This window comes from Oncorhynchus clarkii, chromosome 22 (genome assembly GCF_045791955.1).
Source record: "Oncorhynchus clarkii lewisi isolate Uvic-CL-2024 chromosome 22, UVic_Ocla_1.0, whole genome shotgun sequence".
NCBI classification, from domain to species: Eukaryota; Metazoa; Chordata; class Actinopteri; order Salmoniformes; family Salmonidae; genus Oncorhynchus; species Oncorhynchus clarkii.
The window spans coordinates 48494149-48519629 of record NC_092168.1 but is presented as its reverse complement, the minus strand read 5'-3'; the positions used below and the strand labels follow the sequence as shown (position 1 = coordinate 48519629).

General features: G+C 42.0%; 1 protein-coding gene across 1 annotated transcript; it reads left to right on the top strand.

The window, feature by feature from the left end:
• Positions 1-229: 229 nt before the first annotated feature.
• Positions 230-25481, top strand: LOC139380366 (dnaJ homolog subfamily B member 6-like). Its single transcript, XM_071122985.1, has 9 exons — positions 230-632; positions 14142-14231; positions 16906-17015; positions 18826-18882; positions 19002-19118; positions 19285-19386; positions 19609-19744; positions 19864-19934; positions 22495-25481. Exons 2-9 carry the CDS (start codon positions 14167-14169, stop codon positions 22911-22913), a joined length of 1077 nt encoding a protein of 358 aa, XP_070979086.1. The 5' UTR covers positions 230-632; positions 14142-14166; the 3' UTR covers positions 22914-25481.

Sequence of the window (25481 nt, the reverse complement as noted above, 5' to 3'; positions counted from 1 at the left end):
CATTTAGCTACACCCACAATAACATCTGTTAAATATGTGTATGTGACCAATACAGTTTGATTTGATTTAGAGCTGCCTGCTTTTAAGGATAAGGTTCTGGAAGTGTTGTACTTTGACCCGCTATATAGCTCCAATAAACCATTGAACAAAACCTTTTTTATATATAGCTTAATGGTTTATGGAAGCACATATGGCTAGCTGTACATTCATTTCAAACCACTATAAATACACTCTAGTCTAAAATGAAAGCGATCATGTTCATCACAATGCAACAGGCGTACAGGGAAGGGCGAATGCCGTTCCAGAACACTGACATGTTCTAGATCTTCTCAGTCTTCCCTCTCTCCGCCTCAGCTGTTTGTGACGTGGTCACTGGGACGTAAAGACAAGAAATAAGCAAACTGTAGAAGTAAAGGGGATTGCGGAGTTAGGGTGCCGGTAGCAGGGCACAGAGAAAAACGGGCAACTCATAACGTTAAATAAATATATAATAGCCCTTTAGGTATACCGAATTATATTATTCCGTGGACCAGCTGTCACGAACTGCATTCCAGAAGCTCTCCACAATAATTCATTTCCATTTTAAGAAGAGACAGAGACGGAAAGCATTCGCTGTTACTCCTAAAAAAAAGGTACAGTAGTTTATTCATTAATACCCATTATCCATTTATGCGTAGGTCTATTTTTGTTGCTTTGGACATTCCGCCAAATGATATTGACTACCAACAGCAGTGGACTTTGTCTTTCGGTTCAGTCCAAAACACAACATTGCCATTCCAATGCCGTAGCCCGTAGCCTACATGCTTACCATATTAGGTAATATTTAGTTACAATGTGTCCACGGCTTAAAACATTGTGTCTAGTCTGAAACACACTCCGGCTGGCTGCCGACGCTGTGTGTGTGTGTATGTGTGTGTGTGTGTGTGTGTGCGTGTGTGTTGGTGGCAGTTGTCGGAAGTCAGGTTTCGGGAGATCGAGTTGGAAATAACCAAATAATATTGTATCCGGCTTCCAGAGAGCTCAGAGGATATGGCCAATATCAGTGGGGTTATACCCGTGGACGGTCCAACATTACCTTACAGGCCTCGCGGTCCGGGGTTTCTTTTCTTGGTGCTGAATAGATTGACCGGGCTACAGGACGCTCCATTCTCAATGTTATCCTTAGTCATTGTCAATTAATACATGACTTCATGAGTCATATCCCACTCGTTGAAGGCAAAACATTAACAGTGTACGGTAATACAACTAGACTAGTGGCCCACTAACAGTGTATTAATACGGTAATACAACTAGACTAGTGGCCCACTAACAGTGTACTGTAATGAAACAGGCAGGGAGTAGGTCTTTAACCCTCGACCTTCTAGCCCAAAGTCCAGCGCGCTATCGACTCTGCCCCAAAAGCATGCTCGTTCGGCAGCGTCGATATGTGGACACTCCTTCCAATTAGTGGATTCAGCTATTTCAGCCACACTCGTTGCTGACAGGTGTATACAATCAAGCACACAGCCATGCAATCTCCATAGACAAACACTGTCAGCGAATGGCACATACTGAAGAGCTCAGTGACTTTCAACGTGGCACCGTCAAATTTCTACCTTGCTGGAGCTGCCCCGGTCAACTGTAAGTGCTGTTATTGTGAAGTGGAAACATCTAGGAGCAACAACAGCTCCACCGCAAAGTGGTAGGCCACACAAGCTCACAGAACTGGACCGCCTAGTGCTGAAGCGCATAGCTCGTAAAAATGGTCTGTCCTCGGTTAAAACACTCACTACCGAGTTCCAAACTGCCTCTAGAAACAGAGCACAATAACTGTTCGTAAGGAGCTTCATAAAATTAGTTTCCATGGCCGAGCAACCTCACACAAGACTAAGATCACCATGCGTGATGCCAAGTGTCGGCTGGAATGGTTTACAACTCAGTCATTGGACTCTGGAGCAGTGGAAACTCGTTCTCTGGAGTGATGAATCACGCTTCACCATCTGGCAGTCCGACGGACAAATCTGGGTTTGCCGGATGCTAGGAGAACACTACCTTCCCGAATGCATTGTGCCGACTGTAAAGTTTGGTGGAGGAGGAATAATGTTCTGGGGCTGTTTTTCATGGTTTGGGCCCCTTAGTTCCAGCGAAGGGAAATCTGAACGCTAACAATGACATTCTAGCCGATTCTGTGCTTCCAACTTTGTGGCAACAGTTTGGGGAAGGCCCTTTCCTGTTTCAGCATGACAATGCCCCCGCGCACAAAGCGAGTTCCATACAGAAATGGTTTGTTGAGATCAGTGTGGAAGAACTTGGCTGGCCTGCACAGAGCCCTGAACTCAACCCCATCGAACAACCTTTGGAATGAATTGGAACGCCAACTGCGAGCCAGGCCTAATCACCCAACATTAGTGCCCGAACTCAGTTATGCTCTTGTGGCTGAATGGAAGCAAGTCCCCTGCAGCAATGTTCCAACATCTATTGGAAAGCCTTCCCAGAAGAGTGGATGCTGTTATAGCAGCAATGTTCCAACATCTAGTGGAAAGCCTTCCCAGAAGAGTGGATGCTGTTATAGCAGCAATGTTCCAACATCTAGTGGAAAGCCTTCCCAGAAGAGTGGAGGCAGTTATAGCAGCAATGTTCCAACATCTAGTGGAAAGCCTTCCCAGAAGAGTGGAGGCAGTTATAGCAGCAATGTTCCAACATCTAGTGGAAAGCCTTCCCAGAAGAGTGGAGGCTGTTATAGCAGCAATGTTCCAACATCTAGTGGAAAGCCTTCCCAGGAGAGTAGAGGCTGTTATGGCAGCAATGTTCCAACATCTAGTGGAAAGCCTTCCCAGAAGAGTGGAGGCTGGTATAGCAGCAATGTTCCAACATCTAGTGGAAAGCCTTCCCAGAAGACTGGAGGCTGTTATAGCAGCAAAGGGGGAACCAACTCCACATTAATGTCCATGATTCTGGAATGAGATGTAGCAGGTAGCAGGTGTCCACATACTTTTGATCATGTATTGTATATCTAAGGGTATTAGGTCAGAGAGAAAAACTGTGAATAACGAATATTAAATGATCTTATGTAGTTTCTTGCAATAGAACTCTCTCATTTGAAAGAATATTTATCTCAAAACTGTGATTCCTAAAAAAAAAAAAAATCTTGATTTGGTGAACTCTATTCAGATTTGTCTAAAATCCTAAATGAATCAGGAATTAGCAGGGTCAGCTATACCATAAGGACCCCTTCTTCGTGACCTCATTACATGTAGTGAAACAAGACCATTCACGGTCTGGAAAGTTCTCTACTTTTGATAGATTTAAACAAAAGTATTGAAATCACCATGGTCACAATCATAAACTGTCACCTCCATCTCCCTGATAGATTAAGATAGGATATGTTTATTTTAATTATGGTTTAGATTTCATGAAGCAACTGAGGAAAAACAAAATTGTAATTTTATATACCACTTGAATGAGAAAGGAAAATTATATTTTTGTCAAAACAACCCCCCAAAAAACATAAACTCCCTCAGATTTTTTTGTCTAACATCATCTCTGTCAGAGTGCTGAAAGATCTTTAATAGAATGTTTGTTTTTATTGGGGATTTTCAAATGAATCGTATATTTTTACAAATGTTTGTATTGAACTTTTATTTTAATTAAGAGGAAAAAATATGTAAATTTTGAGTATTTGTTATGAACTCCGTCAGTTGCTTGTCAACTCCTTAAGATCGATATTATAAACATATATACATATTATATATAATATAAACACATATTTATCCCTGTTCTGCAACATATGAAGAGTTTATTTCCAAAACGCTATATATCCACCAATTTTTCACTTTTGTGTTTTTTTACTAGAAATTATTCTGTATTTTTTTTTAATTGACCTTTATTTAACCAGGCAAGTCAGTTAAGAACAAATTCTTATTTTCAATGACGGCCTAGTGGGTTAACTGCCTGTTCAGGGGCAGAACGACAGATTTGTACCTTGTCAGCTCGGGGATTTGAACTTGCAACCTTCCGGTTACCAGCCCAATGCTCTAACCACTAGGCTACCCTGCCGCCCAATGTATGTGTCACGCCCTGATCTTAGAGAGCCTTTTTATGTCTCTATTTGGTTTGGTCAAGGTGTGATTTGGGTGGGCATTCTATGTTTTGATTTCTATGTTTTTGTATGTCTATGTTTTGGCCTGGGTATGGTTCTCAATCAGGGACAGCTGTCTATCGTTGTCTCTGATTGGGAATCATACTTAGGCAGCCTTTCCCTTTGATCATTGTGGGAAGTTATCTTTGTTAGGGGCACTATAGCCCTGTTAAGCGTCACGGTCGTTTCCTCATTTCGTGTTTTGTTGGTGTCATTTTATAAATAAAGGAAAATGTACGCTCACCACGCTGCACCTTGGTCTCATTCCGACGACGGCTGTGACAGTATGGGTATCATGTACGTGTAAAATATTACTGTACTCAGATTTTTTCTGCATAGATTTTAGCTGTGTATTACATATTTTATAACTGTCTCTTTAACTCTATATATCCATTGGTTAGCTGTGTATTACATATTTTATAACTGTCTCTTTAACTCTATATATCCATTGGTTAGCTGTGTATTACATATTTTATAACTGTCTCTTTAACTCTATATATCCATTGGTTAGCTGTGTATTACATATTTTATAATTGTCTCTTTAACTCTATATATCCATTGGTTAGCTGTGTATTACATATTTAATAACTGTCTCTTTAACTCTATATATCCATTGGTTAGCTGTTTATTACATATTTAATAACTGTCTCTTTAACTCTATATATCCATTGGTTAGCTGTGTATTACATATTTTATAATTGTCTCTTTAACTCTATATATCCATTGGTTAGCTGTGTATTACATATTTTATAACTGTCTCTTTAACTCTATATATCCATTGTTTAGCTGGAAGGGAATGTTCCTATCCTGTATCTTTGATTGTAAATCACTCCAGATAAGAGCATTTCATATTACTGTTTTGATTCATTCATTTAATTACATTTATTTTGTGTCGATGTCACAAATGTATAATTTGTGCAGTTCTTATTTAAATACGTTGTAGTTTGATGCATTTGACATTGTAAACTTAAATAACCGAGGCCTTAACACTTGTTGAACGATAAATGTACAAATGAAATGCCTTTTATGTTGTCGGACCGAGTTGACATCCATCCACTTAGATTACATCCATCCATGTAGATTACATCCATCCACTTAGATTACATCCATCCATGTAGATGACATCCATCCACTTAGATTACATCCATCCACTTAGATTACATCCATCCATGTAGATTACATCCATCCACTTAGATTACATCCATCCATGTAGATTACATCCATCCACTTAGATTACATCCATCCATGTAGATTACATCCATCCATGTAGATTACATCCATCCATTTAGATTACATCCATCTAGTTAGATTACATCCATCCACTTAGATTACATCCATCCAGTTAGATTACATCCATCCACTTAGATTACATCCATCCAGTTAGATTACATCCATCCATTTAGATTACATCCATCTAGAAAGATGACATCCATCTAGTTAGATGACATCCATCCAGTTAGATTACATCCATCCATTTAGATTACATCCATCTAGTTAGATTACATCCATCTAGTTAGATGACATCCATCCACTTAGATTACATCCATCTAGTTAGATTACATCCATCCACTTAGATTACATCCATCTAGTTAGATTACATCCATCCACTTAGATTACATCCATCCACTTAGATTACATCTATCCATTTAGATTACATCCATCTAGTTAGATTACATCCATCTAGTTAGATGACATACATCTAGTTAGATGACATCCATCCACTTAAATTACATCCATCTAGTTAGATTACATCCATCTAGTTAGATTACATCCATCCACTTAGATTACATCCATCTAGTTAGAGGACATCCATCTAGTTAGATGACATCCATCTAGTTAGATGACATCCATCTAGTTAGTTCTCAACTCATAGATAGATATCATAGATATCATCCTAACCAACTTGCCCTCTAAATACACCTCTGCTGTCTTCAACCAAGATCTCAGCGATCACTGCCTCATTGCCTGCATCCGTAATGGGTCAGCGGTCAAACGACCTCCACTCATCACTGTCAAACGCTCCCTGAAACACTTCAGCGAGCAGGCCTTTCTAATCGACCTGGCCGGGGTATCCTGGAAGGATATTGATCTCGTCCCGTCAGTAGAGGATGCCTGGATATATTTTTTAAATGCCTTCCTAACCATCTTAAATAAGCATGCCCCATTCAAGAAATTTAGAACCAGGAACAGATATAGCCCTTGGTTCTCCCCAGACCTGACTGCCCTTAACCAACACAAAAACATCCTATGGCATTCTGCATTAGCATCGAACAGCCCCCGTGATATGCAGCTGTTCAGGGAAGCTAGAAACCATTATACACAGGCAGTTAGAAAAGCCAAGGCTAGCTTTTTCAAGCAGGAATTTTCTTCCTGCAACACTAACTCAAAAAAGTTCTGGGACACTGTAAAGTCCATGGAGAATAAGAACACCTCCTCCCAGCTGCCCACTGCACTGAAGATAGGAAACACTGTCACCACTGATAAATCCACCATAATTGAGAATTTCAATAAGCATTTTTCTATGACTGGCCATGCTTTCCACCTGGCTACTCCTACCCCGGTCAACAGCACTGCACCCCCCACAGCAACTCGCCCAAGCCTTCCCCATTTCTCCTTCTCCCAAATCCAGTCAGCTGATGTTCTGAAAGAGCTGCAAAATCTGGACACCTACAAATCAGCCGGGCTAGACAATCTGGACCCTTTCTTTCTAAAATTATCTGCCAAAATTGTTGCCACCCCTATTACTAGCCTGTTCAACTTCTCTTTCGTGTCGTCTGAGTTTCCCAAAGATTGGAAAGCAGCTGCGGTCATCCCCCTCTTGACCCAAATTGCTACAGACCTATATCTATCCTACCATGCCTTTCTAAGGTCTTCGAAAGCCAAGTCAACAAACAGATTACCGACCATTTCGAATCTCACCATACTTTCTCTGCTATGCAATCTGGTTTCAGAGCTGGTCATGGGTGCACCTCAGCCACGCTCAAGGTCCTAAACGATATCTTAACCGCATCGATAAGAAACATTACTGTGCAGCCGTATTCATTGATCTGGCCAAGGCTTTCGACTCTGTCAATCACCACATCCTAATCGGCAGACTCGACAGCCTTGGTTTCTCAAATGATTGCCTCGCCTAGTTCACCAACTACTTCTCTGATAGAGTTCAGTGTGTCAAATCGGAGGGTCTGCTGTCTGGACCTCTGGCAGTCTCTATGGGGGTGCCACAGGGTTCAATTCTTGGACCGACTCTCTTCTCTGTATACATCAATGATGTCGCTCTTGCTGCTGGTGAGTCTCTGATCCACCTCTACGCAGACGACACCATTCTGTATACTTCTGGCCCTTCTTTGGACACTGTGTTAACAACCCTCCAGGCAAGCTTCAATGCCATACAACTCTCCTTCCGTGGCCTCCAATTGCTCTTAAATACAAGTAAAACTAAATGCATGCTCTTCAACCGATCGCTACCTCCACCTGCCCGCCTGTCCATCATCACTACTCTGGACGGCTCTGACTTAGAATACATGGACAACTACAAATACTTAGGTGTCTGGTTAGACTGTAAACTCTCCTTCCAGACCCATATCAAACATCTCCAATCCAAAGTTAAATCTAGAATTGGCTTCCTATTTCGCAACAAAGCATCCTTCACTCATGCTGCCAAACATACCCTTGTAAAACTGACCATCCTACCAATCCTCGACTTCGGCGATGTCATTTACAAAATAGCCTCCAATACCCTACTCAACAAATTGGATGCAGTCTATCACAGTGCAATCTGTTTTGTCACCAAAGCCCCATATACTACCCACCATTGCGACCTGTACGCTCTCGTTGGCTGGCCCTCGCTTCATACTCGTCGCCAAACCCACTGGCTCCATGTCATCTACAAGACCCTGCTAGGTAAAGTCCCCCCTTATCTCAGCTCGCTGGTCACCATAGCATCTCCCACCTGTAGCACACGCTTCAGCAGGTATATCTCTCTAGTCACCCCCAAAACCAATTATTTCTTTGGCCGCCTCTCCTTCCAGTTCTCTGCTGCCAATGACTGGAACAAACTACAAAAATCTCTGAAACTGGAAACACTTATCTCCCTCACTAGCTTTAAGCACCAACTGTCAGAGCAGCTCACAGATTACTGCACCTGTACATAGCCCACCTATAATTTAGCCCAAACAACTACCTCTTTCCCAACTGTATTTAATTAATTAATTTATTTATTTTGCTCCTTTGCACCCCATTATTTTTATTTCTACTTTGCACATTCTTCCACTGCAAATCTACCATTCCAGTGTTTTACTTGCTATATTGTATTTACTTTGCCACCATGGCCTTTTTTTACCTTTACCTCCCTTATCTCACCTCATTTGCTCACATTGTATATAGACTTATTTTTCTACTGTATTATTGACTGTGTGTTTGTTTTACTCCATGTGTAACTCTGTGTTGTTGTATGTGTCGAACTGCTTTATCTTGGCCAGGTTGCAATTGTAAATGAGAACTTGTTCTCAACTTGACTACCTGGTTAAATAAAGGTGAAATAAATAAATAAATAAACATCCATCTAGTTAGATTACATCCATCCATTTAGTTAGATTACATCCATCCATCTAGTTAGATTACATCCATCCATCTAGTTAGATTACATCCATCCATCTAGTTAGATTACATCCATCCATTTAGTTAGATTACATCCATCCATCTAGTTAGATTACATCCATCCATCTAGTTAGATTACATCCATCCAGTTAGTTGACATCCTTCCAGTTAGTTAGATGGCATCCATCTAGTTAGATTACATCCTTCCATCTAGTTAGATTACATCTATCCATCTAGTTAGATTACATCCTTCCAGTTAGTTAGATGACATCCATCTAGTTAGATTACATCCTTCCAGTTAGTTAGATGACATCCATCTAGTTAGATTACATCCATCTAGTTAGATTACATCCTTCCAGTTAGTTAGATGACATCCATCTAGTTAGATTACATCCTTCCAGTTAGTTAGATGACAACCATCTAGTTAAATTACATCCATCTAGTTAGATTACATCCTTCCAGTTAGTTAGATGACATCCATCTAGTTAGATTACATCCTTCCAGTTAGTTAGATTACATCCTTCCAGTTAGTTAGATTACATCCTTCCAGTTAGTTAGATGACATCCATCTAGTTAGATTACATCCTTCCAGTTAGTTAGATGACATCCATCTAGTTAGATTACATCCATCCATCTAGTTAGATTACATCCTTCCAGTTAGTTAGATGACATCATTCTAGTTAGATTACATCCATCCATCTAGTTAGATTACATCCATCCATCTAGTTAGATTACATCCATCTAGTTAGATTACATCCTTCCAGTTAGTTAGATGACATCCATCTAGTTAGATTACATCCTTCCAGTTAGTTAGATTACATCCTTCCAGTTAGTTAGATTACATCCTTCCAGTTAGTTAGATGACATCCATCTAGTTAGATGACATCCTTCCAGTTAGTTAGATGACATCCATCTAGTTAGATTACATCCTTCCATCTAGTTAGATTACATCCTTCCAGTTAGTTAGATGACATCCATCTAGTTAGATTACATCCATCCATCTAGTTAGATTACATCCTTCCAGTTAGTTAGATGACATCCATCCATCTAGTTAGATTACATCCATCCATTTAGTTAGATTACATCCATCCATCTAGTTAGATTACATCCATCCATCTAGTTAGATTACATCCATCCAGTTAGTTGACATCCTTCCAGTTAGTTAGATGGCATCCATCTAGTTAGATTACACCCTTCCATCTAGTTAGATTACATCCATCCATCTAGTTAGATTACATCCTTCCAGTTAGTTAGATGACATCCATCTAGTTAGATTACATCCTTCCAGTTAGTTAGATGACATCCATCTAGTTAGATTACATCCATCCATCTAGTTAGATTACATCCTTCCAGTTAGTTAGATGACATCCTTCCAGTTAGTTAGATGACATCCATCTAGTTAGATTACATCCTTCCAGTTAGTTAGATGACATCCATCTAGTTAGATTACATCCTTCCAGTTAGTTAGATGACATCCATCTAGTTAGATTACATCCTTCCAGTTAGTTAGATGACATCCATCTAGTTAGATTACATCCTTCCAGTTAGTTAGATTACATCCATCTAGTTAGATTACATCCATCCATCTAGTTAGATTACATCCTTCCAGTTAGTTAGATGGCATCCATCTAGTTAGATTACATCCATCCATCTAGTTAGATAACATCCATCCATCTAGTTAGATTACATCCATCCATCTAGTTAGATTACATCCTTCCAGTTAGTTAGATGACATCCATCTAGTTAGATTACATCCATCCATCTAGTTAGATTACATCCATCCATCTAGTTAGATTACATCCTTCCAGTTAGTTAGATGACATCCATCTAGTTAGATTACATCCATCCATCTAGTTAGATTACATCCATCCATCTAGTTAGATTACATCCATCTAGTTAGATTACATCCTTCCAGTTAGTTAGATGACATCCATCTAGTTAGATTACATCCTTCCAGTTAGTTAGATGACATCCATCTAGTTAGATTACATCCTTCCAGTTAGTTGACATCCTTCCAGTTGGTTGACATCCTTCCAGTTGGTTGACATCCTTCCAGTTAGTTGACATCCTTCCAGTTAGTTGACATCCTTCCAGTTAGTTAGATGACATCCATCTAGTTAGATTACATCCTTCCAGTTAATTAGATGGCATCCTTCCAGTTTGTTGACATCCTTCCTGTTAGTTGAGATCCTTCCAGTTAGTTGACATCCTTCCAGTTAGTTGACATCCTTCCAGTTAGTTGACATCCTTCCAGTTAGTTGACATCCTTCCAGTTAGTTAGATGACATCCATCTAGTTAGATTACATCCTTCCAGTTAGTTAGATGACATCCATCTAGTTAGATTACATCCTTCCAGTTAGTTAGATTACATCCTTCCAGTTAGTTGACATCCTTCCAGTTAGTTGACATCCTTCCAGTTAGTTGACATCCTTCCAGTTAGTTAGATGACATCCATCTAGTTAGATTACATCCTTCCAGTTAGTTAGATGACATCCTTCCAGTTAGTTGACATCCTTCCAGTTAGTTGACATCCTTCCAGTTAGTTAGATGACATCCATCTAGTTAGATTACATCCTTCCAGTTAGTTAGATTACATCCATCCATCTAGTTAGATTACATCCTTCCAGTTAGTTAGATTACATCCATCCATCTAGTTAGATTACATCCTTCCAGTTAGTTACGTTCTATGAAAATATTTAAGAATTCCTTTCCATGGTCTGATAGCTGATACTTTGGTCTGTCAAAATATATATTTCAAATGTTAATATTTCGAAAAATACTTTTGAAAAACACACACCAATACATTTGTGGAGAGGGCACGACAACACATTTTCCCCCTCAGGAGACTGAAAAGATTTGGCAATGGGTCCCCAGATCCTCAAACTTCTACAGTTGCACCATCGAGAGCATCCTGACCGGTTGCATCACTGCCTGGTATGGCAACTGCTCGGCATCCTAAGGACATAAGGCCTTATCATATTGTCGTTATCATGTTGTTATTATATTGTTGTTATCGTGTTATCATGTTGTTATCGTGTTGTTGTTATATTGTTATCATGTTGTTGTTATCATGTTGTTATCATATTGTTGTTATCATGTTGTTGTTATCATGTTGTTATCGTGTTGTTGTTATATTGTTATCATGTTGTTGTTATCATGTTGTTATCATATTGTTGTTATCATGTTGTTGTTATCATGTTGTTGTTATCATGTTGTTGTTATCATGCTGTTGTTCTCATAGGGCTGGGCGATATGCCCTAAAAATCTTATCTTGATTTTTTTGTCATTGATAGGCAATTCCCAATATATATATATAGCATATGTATTTTTTTTACACTTTTAATTGAACTTTTTTTTTTTAAACTAGGCACGTCAGTCATTTACAATGACGGCCTAGCACATATATAGCCTGATTCTTTTCATGTTTTCTCTAAGTAAGCTTTGTTGCACAATTAAGGTTCAATTCACTGCATTTCAAACAGTCAGGAATGGTCTAATGAAATCAGGACATGTAAAATTATACCTAGGCTAAATATAAGTCTTCCACAACCACAAGACCCACTAATAATTCAATTATTTTATCAAAATAGTTTAACCTGCTTTTTTCTTCTTCAATAATCACTGATCTGGCTTTCACATCTGTCTATGAAAATGCCATTTTGTTACAGGTTTAACCAGAATCATGCACAATGCACAACTTAAATGCATCTTTGTATGGTCATTGCACATTTATAAACCACTGACTAGACAGCTAGCACATAACAGGCTGTGGCTAAAATGCTCCTTGCCCTACGTGGTATTGCAATGTCTCGCGTGACAAACTGAGCATTTAATTTCACCCACACACACGTTCATTAATACTCTCGTTTTAGTAGAGTCTGCTCTGTTCTACATTTTGGGAGTTGAGACATAAACAAGGAAATCGTTACAAAAGGTCAAGTTCTGTTACTGGAAAATAATGAAAATAATGAAAACTAAGCGTTTCAGCCGATGTCTGTTGGACCAAACCTCAAATGCAAATAGCTAGTTTAAACCCCTTGTTGTCAGAGAAGGAAGAAGTGATCTTTCATTTTTGTTGTAAGTGAAAGGAGGAGGGGCTTGGTGTCTGTGCAGTGGGAAGAGGCACAGTCCACACATCACAGAAGGAGGAGGAGCTTGATGTCTGTGGAGTGGGAAGAGGCACAGTCCACACATCACAGAAGGAGGAGGGGCTTGGTGTCTGTGGAGTGGGAAGAGGCACAGTCCACACATCACAGAAGGAGGAGGGGCTTGGTGTCTGTGGAGTGGGAAGAGGCACAGTCCACACATCACAGAAGGAGGAGGGGCTTGGTGTCTGTGGAGTGGGAAGAGGCACAGTCCACACAGCACAGAAGGAGAAGGGGCTTGGTGTCTGTGGAGTGGGAAGAGGCACAGTCCACACAGCACAGAAGGAGGAGGGGCTTGGTGTCTGTGGAGTGAGAAGAGGCACAGTCCACACAGCACAGAAGGAGGAGGGGCTTGGTGTCTGTGGAGGGTGAAGTGGCCCAATTTACAATTTCAACAACCTGACCATATCACTTTTGTTTTGGTAAACTGGCGCTGGGGTATTGTTTCCACTATCAACTTTTAGCTATGACTGACAGTCCGTGATTTATGATAGTTTTAAACATGGTTTGGTTTCCAGTTCTCTGCTGCCAATGACTGGAACGAACTGCAAAAATCCCTGAAGCTGGAGACTCATATCTCCCTCACTAACTTTAAGCATCAGCTGTCAGAGCAGCTCACAGATCACTGCATTTGTTCATAGCCCATCTGTTCATAGCCCATCTATCTACCTCATCCCCATACTGTATTTATTTATTTTGCTCCTTTGCACCACAGTATCTCTACTTGCACATTCATCTTCTGCCAATCTACCATTCCAGTGTTTAATTGCTATATTGTAATTACTTCGCCACCATGGCCTATTTATTGCCTTAACTCCCTTTATTTGACCTTATTTGCACTCACTGCATATAGACTTTGTTTTCTTATTTTTCTACTGTATTATTGACTGTATGTTTGTTTATTCCTTGTGTAACTCTGTGTTGTTGTACGTGTCGAACTGCTTTGCTTTATCTTGGCCAGGTCGCAGTTGCAAATGATAACTTGTTCTCATCTAGCTTACCTGGTTAAATAAAGGTGAAATAAAAATGAAATATATTTTTTATTTATTTACAAAGACAAAAAAAATGTCAACAACTACAATAAACAGTATGATTATAGAACCACAAATCCTGGGTTATGATAGGGTTAACACAGTTCTACTAAACTAATAAAGCAGTTTGATTGGTTAATCGATTATGCCACAAGATAAGATGCCATGAGGCTTCAAAAAGATCCATCCGTTGAGAAGTATTGTTGTGTATCTCCCATTGATGAGATGTGTGTTGTTGTTGTTGTCAACAGTTGCCGTGACGTCAGTGAAGAAGACATGACGGATTATTATGATGTTCTGGGAGTGTCACGAAGCGCCTCTCCGGAGGACATTAAGAAGGCGTAAGTACAGGACCGGTGACAAGGACTCACCCTACGCTATAATCTGTCTCTTTCCACTCCAAAATAGGCCTATGTAGGGCTTCATGAGACATCATCTCCCAGGCTAACTATTAGCCCTGTGTGGTTCATCTGTGTACCTCTACAGTAGCTATTGAAAGCTCAACCACACTGACTGATAGAGGTACTGGACTTACGCTGAGTGATAAAAACATTAACAACACTTTTCTAATATTGAGTTGGAACCCCTTTTCCCCTCAGAACAGTCTCAATTCGTCGGGGCATGGACTCTACAAGGTGTCGAAAGCGTTCCACAGGGATGCTGGTCCATGTGGACTCTAATGCTTCCCACTGTTGTTTCAAGTTGGCTGGATATCCTTTGGGTGGTGGACCATTCTTGATACAATAGTGTTCTATAGTCTTCCATAGTTTTATATAGTCTTCTATAGTCTTATATAGTCTTCTGTCGTCTTCTATGGTGTTCTATAGTCGTCTATAGTCTTCTATAGTCTTCTATAGTCTTCTATAGTTTTATATAGTCTTCTATAGTCTTCTATAGTTTTATATAGTATTCTATAGTCTTCTATAGTGTTCTATAGTGTTCTATAGTCTTCTATAGTTTTATATAGTCTTCTATAGTCTTCTATAGTTTTATATAGTCTTCTATAGTCTTCTATAGTCTTCTATAGTTTTATATAGTCTTCTATAGTATTCTATAGTCTTCTATAGTTTTATATAGTCTTCTATAGTGTTCTATAGTGTTCTATAGTTGTATATAGTCTTCTGTAGTTTTCTATAGTCTTCTATAGTGTTCTATAGTGTTCTATAGTTTTATATAGTCTTCTGTAGTTTTCTATAGTCTTCTATAGTCTTCTGTAGTCTTCTATAGTCTTATATAGTCTTCTATAGTTTTCTAAAGTCTTCTATAGTCTTCTGTAGTCTTCTATAGTCTTATATAGTCTTCTGTAGTCTTCTATAGTGTTCTATAGTTTTCTATAGTTTTCTGTCGTTTTTTAAACTACTTTTCTATAGTCTTCAGGTCTTCTATATATTTTAGTTTTCTATGGTTTTCTATGGTCTTATATAGTCTTCTATAGTTTTCTATAGTCTTATATAGTCTCCTATAGTTTTCTATGGTTTTCTATGGTCTTATATAGTCTTCTATAGTTTTCTATAGTCTCATATAGTCTCCTATAGTTTTCTATGGTTTTCTATAGTCTTATATAGTCTTCTATAGTTTTCTATGGTTTTCTATGGTCTTATATAGTCTCCTATATTATTCTATGGTCTTATATAGTCTCCTATAGTTTTCTATGGTCTTATATAGTCTCCTATAGTTTTCTGTGGTTTTCTATATATTTTAGTCTTCTATAGTTTTCTATAGTCGTCTATAGTTTAAAAAAAATAGTTTTCTATAGTTTTCTACAGTCTTCTATGGTCTTCTATAGTCCTCTATAGTTTTCTCTAATTTTCTATAGTCTTATATAATCTATAGTTTCCTGTAGTCTTCTATATATTATACTTTTCTATAGTTATTTATACTTTTCTATATTCTTCTATAGTCTTCTATATATTTTAGTTTTCTATAGTATTCTATAGTATTCTATCGTTTTTTAAATAGTTTTCTATGGTCTTCTATGGTATTCTTGTCACGTTCTGACCATAGTTCTTGTGTGTTTTCCTTGTTTTAGTGTTGGTCAGGACGTGAGCTGAGTGGGCATTCTATGTTGTGTGTCTAGTTTTCCCGTTTCTATGTTTGGCCTGATATGGTTCTCAATCAGAGGCAGGTGTTAGTCATTGTCTCTGATTGGGAACCCTATTTAGGTAGCCTGTTTTGTGTTGGGTTTTGTGGGTGGTTGTCTTCTGTCTTTGCGTCTATGCACCAGATAGGACTGGTTTGGTTTTGCACATTTGTTGTTATTGTATTTTGTGTTCATGTTGAGTTTTTCTTATTAAAACATGGACACTTAGCACGCCGCATCTTGGTCCGATCCTTGCTACACCTCTTCAGAGGAAGAAATCAGCCGTTACAATTCTATAGTTTTCTATAGTCTATAGGATTCTTTGTTAAAAAAAAAAAAGTGTTTTCTTCAGTCTTTATTTTCTGTAGTCTTCACGTCACTTGTCCTCTGCTCGCTGTCCCTTCCAAAAAGGAATCGTGTTGTTGTCGAACTTTGCTTCTTGAAATAAGAGGATGCAAACAATTACATACAGTACATGTAGCCCAATCCTGCAGTCAAATGACTTAGTGGCCTCAGGGGTGGAACGTTGTTCATATTTTTCATAATCTCATAATTAGAATAAAACATTAAAAAAAATACGCAGACAATCTGATGTTTCTATGTGAAACGGTTGTTTTATTTCAGTGTTCTGTGATGTTTATAAAGTGTAATATTGGGAAGCAAACTCAAAATGTAATACATTTCAACTCCATATCTAACATAGTAAAAGTTTATTCTGTTATTTAAGCCCATAACCATGTGTGTGAGGTGTATACTTTTGTTTCCAAGTAGATTTGTTTAAGACGACCAAGAAACACTCTATGTGACCCTGATTTAGCCCACTGCAGTAGAAGGTTTAAGGCAGCTAATATAAGTTTTGTCAACAGTATTGAAGATGTTGCTGTGTGTGAAAGTTACTGAATGAGATAATAAACTGTATCTAATCTAATGTGAAGGTACAGGAAGCAGGCTCTGCGATGGCACCCGGACAAGAACCCAGACAACAAGGAGGAGGCGGAGAGGAAGTTTAAGGAGCTGGCTGAGGCCTATGAAGTTCTGTCAGACCGTAAGAGATACCACCACCTGTTAAATCTGTTAATAACTTAATTATTGCCCTTTCTCTACTCTTCCTTGGACTTTAAACCTCTTAAGGATCCGCCCCTTTTTTCCATTATTTTTGCCTCGAATGACATACCCATATCTAATTGCCTGTAGCTCAGGCCCTGAAGCAAGGATATGCATGTTATTGGTACCATTTGAAAGTTAACACGTTGACATTTGTGGAACTGTGAATGGAATGTTTTAGAATATAACACAATAGATCAGATACAAGATAATACAAAGAAAAAACTAACCATTCTTTTGTATTTTTTTTTTTTCCATTATCTTTGAAATGCAAGAGAAAGGCCATAATGCATTATTCCAGCCCAGGTGCAATTTGGATTTTGGCCACTAGATGGCAGCAGTGTATGTGCAAAGTTTTAGGTTGATCCAATGAACCATTGCATTTATGTTCAAAATGTTGTATCAAGACTTCCCAAATGTGCCTAATTTGTTTATTAATAACTTTTCATGTTCAAATTTGTGCACTCTCTTCAAACAATAGCATTCTTTCCCTGTAATAGCTACTGTCAATCGGACAGTGTAGTTAGATTAACTTGTTGACACTACCCATCCTGGTAGCGTGATAATTGTCATCAGCAACCGCTGAATAGCATAGCGCCACAGTAAAATAATATTACTAAAAAATATTCATATTCATGAAATCACAAGTGCAATATTGCAAAACACAGCTTAGCCTTTTGTTAATCCACCTGTCGTCTCAGATTTTGAAATTATGCTTTACAGCGAAAGCAATACAAGCGTTTGTGTAAATTTGTCGATAGTGTACATAATGTTATGCTATGCTAAGCATTAAGTAGCTAGGTCACGAAAATCAGAAAAGCAATCAAATTAATCATTTACCTTTGATGATCTTCAGATGTTTTCACTCACGAGACTCCCAGTGACACAACAAATGTTCCTTTTGTTCCATAAAGATTATTTTTAGATCCAAAATACCTCTATTTGTTTGTCGCTTTATGTTCAGAAATCCACAGGAAAGAGCGTCACGACAACGCAGACGTATATTCCAAATAATATCCATAATGTCCACAGAAACATGTCAAATGTTTTTTAGAATCAATCCTCAGGTTGTTTTTAAAATATATATTCGATAATATATCAAACGGGTGTGTAGGTTTTTCAATAACACCGGGAGGAACAATGGCCGCTTTACTCTTTTGCGCAAAACTCACTCTGAGAGCCCCCACCTATCCACTTACGCAATGTGATCTTTCACGCTCATTTTTCTAAATAAAAGCATGAAACTATGTCTAAAGACTGTTGACACCTTAGGGAAGCCATAGAAAAACGAATCTGAGTGATATCCCTTTAAATTGAGGATAGGCATGCATAGAAACAGAGAGGTTTCAAAATAAGAGGCACTTCCTGATTGGATTTTCCTCAGGCTTTCGCCTGCAATATCAGTTCTGTTAAACTCACAGACAATATTTTGACAGTTTTGGAAACTTTAGAGTGTTTTCTATCCTAATCTGACAAGTATATGCATATTCTAGTTTCTGGGGCGGAGAAATTGGCAGTTTCAAATGGGTATGTTTTTTAGCCAAAAATGAAAATACTGCCCCCTAAAGGTTAACAAGAATTTAAGCTTTCTGCTAATATCAGATATGTCTATGTCCTGGGAAATGTTCTTTGTTACTTACAACCTCATGCTAATCGCATTAGCCTACGTTAGCTCAACCGTTGCGTGGAAGGGACACCGATCCCGAAGAAGTTTGTGATAACAGTCAGACAATATGGCCTTATCTTTACAGGAAGCAAGTCAAAGGCGTACAATACCTATGGCAAAGACAGAATGCCCAACAACACAGGTGAAGGAATCTCTCTGTTCTATCTCTTGGGGTTTTGTGTTCTATTCTGTTTTTGATCAGCCATGTTCGTAGTGTTCATAATTATCAATCAACATGTATTTATTTATCCCTCCCTCCAGGCTCAAGTAGTCATCCTGCTCCGGAAGATTTCCCAGGGTTCACCTTCACATTCCGCAGTCCTGAGGAAGTGTTTCAGGAATTCTTCAGAGGCCAGGATCCTTTTGCCAATTTCTTCGGTGGGGCTGACCAATAAACTACGGTCCTAGTATCCTAGTATCCTATGTCTTCATGTGCTTCTTAGTCAAGGCTAACTCTGACCCGGGGAAACCAGTCTGTCTGGGAATCTCAGCAGTTCATACACTTCTTCTTCCTGTCTCACTACCTCCTTGTTTTGACTCCCAGACGACGTTGCCTTTGGAAGAGGGATGCACAGTGGCTTCCATGGACATCCTGGCACTTCCAGGCTCGGCCCCAGTCGGTTCTCCTCCTTCCCCTCCACTGGAGGTCAGTAATAAACAATGTTTGTGTCCTCAAAAATGGCACAATGTAAGCTATGTAGTGCACTACTTTCAACCAGGGCACATAGTACACTATATAAGTGAACAGGATGTAATTTGAGTCACGACCGATAACAACATGGTAATAATACATTTATATCAGCTCCATTCACTGATTAGTTCGTTAGTTCCATTCTGACCGGTCCTCCCCTCCCCCCGTCTTTCACAGTGCATGACTTCACCTCTTTCTCGTCCTCCATGGGTGGAATGAATGGGATGGACCGTATTGGAGGAAGGATGGGGAATTTCAAGTCTGTCTCCACTTCTACGCGCGTCATCAACGGCAAAAGCACCACCACCAAGACGTCAGTTCTCTCTTTCTCTGTTTTCTGTATGGCAACTGAAGTGTTTTAGGGAATCTTCTCTTTACTTGCTTCCCAAAATGTGATGATAATGTGGGTGATCACTCTTCTTGATCTGACAGGATCAAAGAAAACGGTCAGGAGAGAACAGAGATCGTGGAAGACGGGGTCTTGAAGACGGTGCTCATCAATGGTAATCCATCCACTCTGTATCGATCCCTTCCCTCATCCAGTCCCCTTCCAACTGTTCTGACAGGAATGTGTTTGTGTTGTTCTCCCTCCTGACCCCTTCATGACCCCCTTCTGTTCCCCTCCTGTCCCCCTCCTGTACCCCTCCTGACCCCCTTCTGTTTCCCTCCTGACCCCCTTCTTTACCACTCCTGTCCCCCTCCTGACCCCCTCCTGTCCCACTCCTGTCCCCCTTATTTACCCCTCCTGTCCTCCTTATTTACCCCTCCTGACCCTCCTGACCCCCTCCTGTCCCCCTCCTGTCCCCCTGCTGTTCCCCTGCTGTTCCCCTCCTGACCCCCTCCTGACCCCCTCCTGTTCCCCTCCTGTACCCCTCCTGTCCCCCTCCTGACCCCCTCCTGTCCCCCTCCTGTTCCCGTCCTGACCCCCTCCTTACCCCCTCTTGTCCCCGTCCTGTCCCTCTCCTGACCCCCTCCTGTTCCCCCCCCTGACCCCCTCCTGTACCCCTCCTGACCCCCTTCTTTACCCCTCCTGTCCCCCTCCTGACCCCCTCCTGTCCCCCTCCTGTGCCCCTCCTGACCCCCTCCTGTCCCCCTCCTGTGCCCCTCCTGACCCCCTCCTGTACCCCTCCTGTCCCCCGTTTGTACCCCTCCTGTCCCCCTCCTGTCCCCCTCCTGTTCCGCGCCTGACCCCCTCCTGGCCCCCTCCTGTTCCCCTCCTGTACCCCTCCTGACCCCCTTCTGTCCTCCTCCTGTTTCCCTCCTGTCCCCCTCCTGTCCCCCTCCTATCCCCCTTCTTTACCCCTCCTGTTCCCCTCCTGACCCCCTCCTGTCCCCCTCCTGTTCCCCTCCTGACCCATTCTTTACACCTCCTGTTCCCCTCCTGACCCCCTCCTGTCCCCCTCCTGTTCCCCTCCTGTTCCCCTTCTGTTCCCCTTCTGTACGCCTCCTGTTCCCCTCCTGTTCCCCTTCTGTCCCCCTCCTGACCCCCTCCTGTCCCCCTTCTTTACCCCTCCTGTCCCCCTCCTTACCCCCTCCTGTTCTCTTTCTTTACCCCTCCTGTCCCCCTTCTTTACCCCTCCTGTCCTCCTCCCGTCCCCCTCCTGTTCCCCTCCTGCCCCCTTCTTTACCCCTCCTGTTCCCCTCCTGTTCCCCTCCTGTCCCCCTGCTGTTCCCCTGCTGTTCCCCTCCTGACCCCCTCCTGACCTCCTCCTGTCCCCGTCCTGTGCCCCTCCTGACCCCCTCCTGTCCCCCTCCTGTGCCCCTCCTGACCCCCTCCTGTACCCCTCCTGTCCCCCGTTTGTACCCCTCCTGACCCCCTCCTGTCCCCCTCCTGTCCCCCTCCTGTTCCCCTCCTGTCCCCCTCCTGACCCCCTCCTGTCCCCCTTCTTTACCCCTCTTGTCCCCCTCCTGACCCCCTCCTGTCCCCCTTCTTTAACCCTCCTGTCCCCCTTCTTTACCCCTCCTGTCCCCCTTCTGCCCCCCTCCTGTTCCCCTCCTGCCCCCCTTCTTTACCCCTCCTGTTCCCCTCCTGTCACCCTTCTGACCCCCTTCTTTACCCCTCCTGTCCCCCTTCTTTACCCCTCCTGTTCCCCTCCTGTCCCCCTTCTTTACCCCTCCTGTTCCCCTCCTGTTCCCCTCCTGTTCCCCTCCTGTCCCCCTCCTGTCCCCCTCCTGTTCCCCTCCTGTCCCCCTCCTGTTCCCCTCCTGTTCCCCTCCTGCCCCCTTCTTTACCCCTCCTGTCCCCCTCCTGTTCCCCTTCTTTACCCCTCCTGTTCCCCTTCTTTACCCCTCCTGTCCCCCTCCTTTACCCCTCCTGTTCCCCTCCTGTTCCCCTCCTGTCCCCCTCCTGTTCCCCTCCTGTCCCCCTCCTGTTCCACTCCTGTCCTCCTTATTTACCCCTCCTGTCCCCCCCCTGTCCCCCTCCTGACCCCCTTCTTTACCCCTTCTGTTCCCCTCCTGTCACCCCTCTGACCCCCTTCTTTACCCCTCCTGTCCCCCTTCTTTACCCCTCCTGTTCCCCTCCTGCCCCCCTTCTTTACCCCTCCTGTCCCCCTCCTGTCCCCCTCCTGTCTCCCTTCTTTACCCCATTCTGTTCCCCTCCTGCCCCCATTCTGTTCCCCTCCTGACCCACTCCTGTTCCCCTCCTGTCCTCCTTCTTTACCCCTCCTGTTCCCCTCCTGTCCCCCTTCTTTACCCCTCCTGACACCCTTCTTTACCCCTCCTGTTCCCCTCCTGTCCCCCTTCTTTTCCCCTCCTGTTCCCCTCCTGTACCCCTCCTGACCCCCTCCTGTCCCCCTCCTGACCCCCTCCTGTCCCCCTTCTTTACCCCTGCTGTTCCTCTCCTGCCCCCCTTCTGTACCCCTCCTGACCCCCTCCTGTTCCCCTCCTGTCCCCCTTCTTTACCCCTCCTGTTCCCCTCCTGTCCCCCTTCTGTACCCCTCCTGACCCCCTCCTGTCCCCCTCCTGTTCCCATCCTGTCCCCCTTCTTTACCCCCCCTGTTCCCCTCCTGACCCCCTCCTGACCCCCTCCTGTCCCCCTCCTGTCCCCCTCCTGACCCCCAGGTGTGGAAGATGAGTTGGCTTTGTCTCGAGAGCTCAGCAAGATAGACCAACCGGCCCCTAGTCAACCCACAGCCAGGCAACACCTCCAGCAGCAGGCAGAGAGGATGGTACCAGTGGAGCTCCGGACCCAACCACACCGACCCAGCCCCATCTCCGGCCCCCGGTCTATGGCCCAGCGCTCCTTCAGCTCAGCCTCCTACCCTGACGTCCCCAGTGAGGAGGAGAAGGAAGATCTTCAGGAGAAGGAAGATCTCCAGATGGACTATATGTCACCACACAGCAGCCCATCTCCGCTGATCCACAGGGGGGTCCCAGAGCCTCCTACACAGGAGCAGAGAGGCACTGGGGATCCTGCTGCTAAAACCACCAGCAGCAGCAATGTAAAAATGACAAATAAGTGTTGCTGTGTGGTGTGTTGAGTTTATGGTGTGTGAGTGAGTGAGTGAGTGAGTGAGTGAGTGAGTGGGATGCTCAGGGCAGAGGACAGACAGGAGACCACTGGTCTCAGTTCTACTCTGGTGTTATGCTGACAATGACCATCATAAAGTATACTGTATATTATAAACTGGTTCGTTTGACCCCTAAATGCTGATTGGCTGACAGCCGTGGTATATCAGACCGTATACCACAGGTATGAAAAAAACGTTTTTTTTTTTTTACAAATTACGTTGGTAACCAGTTTATAATAGCAATAAGGCACCTTGGGGGTTTGTGGTATATGGCCAATATACCACGGCTAATGGCTGTATCCAGGAACTCCGCGATGCGTTGTGCTTAAGAACAGCCGTGGTATGTTGGCCATATACCATACCTCCTCGGGCCTTATTATTATTATTTTTTTTTATTTAAAAAATGTCTTATTGAATATTCGAAACATACAATATACAGTGGGGCAAAAAAGTATTTAGTCAGCCACCAATTGTGCAAGTTCTCCCACTTAAAAAGATGAGAGATGCCTGTAATTTTCATCATAGGTACACTTCAACTATGACAGACAAAATGAGAAAACAAATCCAGAAAATCACATTGTAGGATTTTTTATGAATTTATTTGCAATTTTTTTTGCCCCACTGTACTTTTTGCCCCACTGTACTTTTTGCCCCACTGTACTTTTTGCCCCACTGTACTTTTTGCCCCACTGTACTTGCAGTGAAGCCGCTCAATAACTCCATCATACCAGTCATCCAACAGGTTCCCATTCAGAGCGACACACAGAAGCATCCAAGGTCAATGCCCTGCTCAATCCCCCCACAGTTCCCCAATAGCTGTCCCTCAACCATTCGAGACCCCTCCCACAGTCCCCCCCCCCAGGAAGAATGAAACAAAAATACAATTAATTCCATTCCCCACCCCCAAGAACCCCCTCAAATGCACCAACAACCAAGAGAACTAAAGAGAAAAAAGGAAAAGACAGAAGAAAACAACAACAGAAAAACCCAAAAAGTGTTTTATTTAAAACAAAGGACATGAAGGACAACTGAAATCATAACATCAATGCCTACTTTATATGTTTGTGTGCATGTCTGGCGCTATTACATGTATGTGTGTGTTCTTGTATGTGTTTATTTGAATGAGAGTGTGTGTATATGCATGTGTACAAACACCTGCACGGCATCAACCTCAGGCAAACTGGCATTAGTTGTAAAAACACTGCCCTCTTAGTGTCATTCAAATGTACTTTTTATTTTGTTTTGACTTTTTTGTTGTTGTACTTTTATCTTTGACCTTCATACTATCTCTCACACAGCAACTCCACTCCCACCTGTCTCCAATTCCACATCCCTCAGCTTCCCTCAGCCCATCCCAACCCTCAGCTTCCCTCAGCCCATCCCAACCCTCAGCTTCCCTCAGTCCATCCCATCCCAACCCTCAGCTTCCCTCAGCCCATCCCATCCCAACCCTCAGCTTCCCTCAGTCCATCCCATCTATCTCTGCTGGCCACCCACTTCGTGTTTCTACACAACACATAACTTTCAACTATCCTATGATGTTTAACGTACAATTTCAATCTATCTAATCGAATAGAATCCACAGCTTGCGAGTTGAAGATAAACTTTTACTAAGACTATTAGTAATTGACTGACCAGGTCTCTCCAGATCTCCTAACAGTACTATTTCTAGGGTCAATTTTAGATCAATGCTGTGCATTTATAGCCATTCCTGAACCTGAGACCAGAAACAGGTTACCTGAGGGCAATACCAAAATAAATGGTCTATTGATTCTGTATCCTCACAATAAAATCTGCAGAGCTTCAATGATTTTATGCCCCAAATATTCAACATTTTGTTGGTGGCAAGAATTGTATATAATAATTTTAGCTGAAAAGCACGAAGTCTTGAATCTTGCGTTGTTTTATATATCAACTCATACACCATGGAATTGGTACATCCAAAATATATTCCCAACTATTTTGCAATCTGTATGGCACAGTTGTCAACATCCTGGTCCTCAAATGAAACTGGTATACTTTCCTATTTATTATTCCTCATTTTATTCCAGACAGACCAGTTCCCTACATCCTCCCACTGCCACCCTCCTCCTCCAGTTTTGATCCTTTATATGGGGCAGACAGACCAGTTTCCTACCTCCACCCGCTGCCACCTGCCTCCTCCATTTTTGGGGTAATGCTGAAATCAATTGGTTGTACTCTTGGATTGAGCAGACCTTCCCGTACAATTCTGATAACTCCATGAAGGACATAACTCTACCATTCCAATTTACAATATCATTTAAGAACAAAATACCCTTTTCAAACATCCCATAAACACAGGTATTTTATTTTATCAACCAGCACATTTGAGTTCAGCCATAATATTTGTTTTAATATTTGTTCTATCTTTTCAGGGGAATTAAATTAAAATTGTAGCTGCAATGCTTGTTAGAAAAAGAGAGATACTCTGAAAAAAGTATAATTTTCAATTAATCGAAAATGAGACATGGCAATCTGTACAAAGGCAAAAAGGCAATTTTTAAACAATGGATGAGC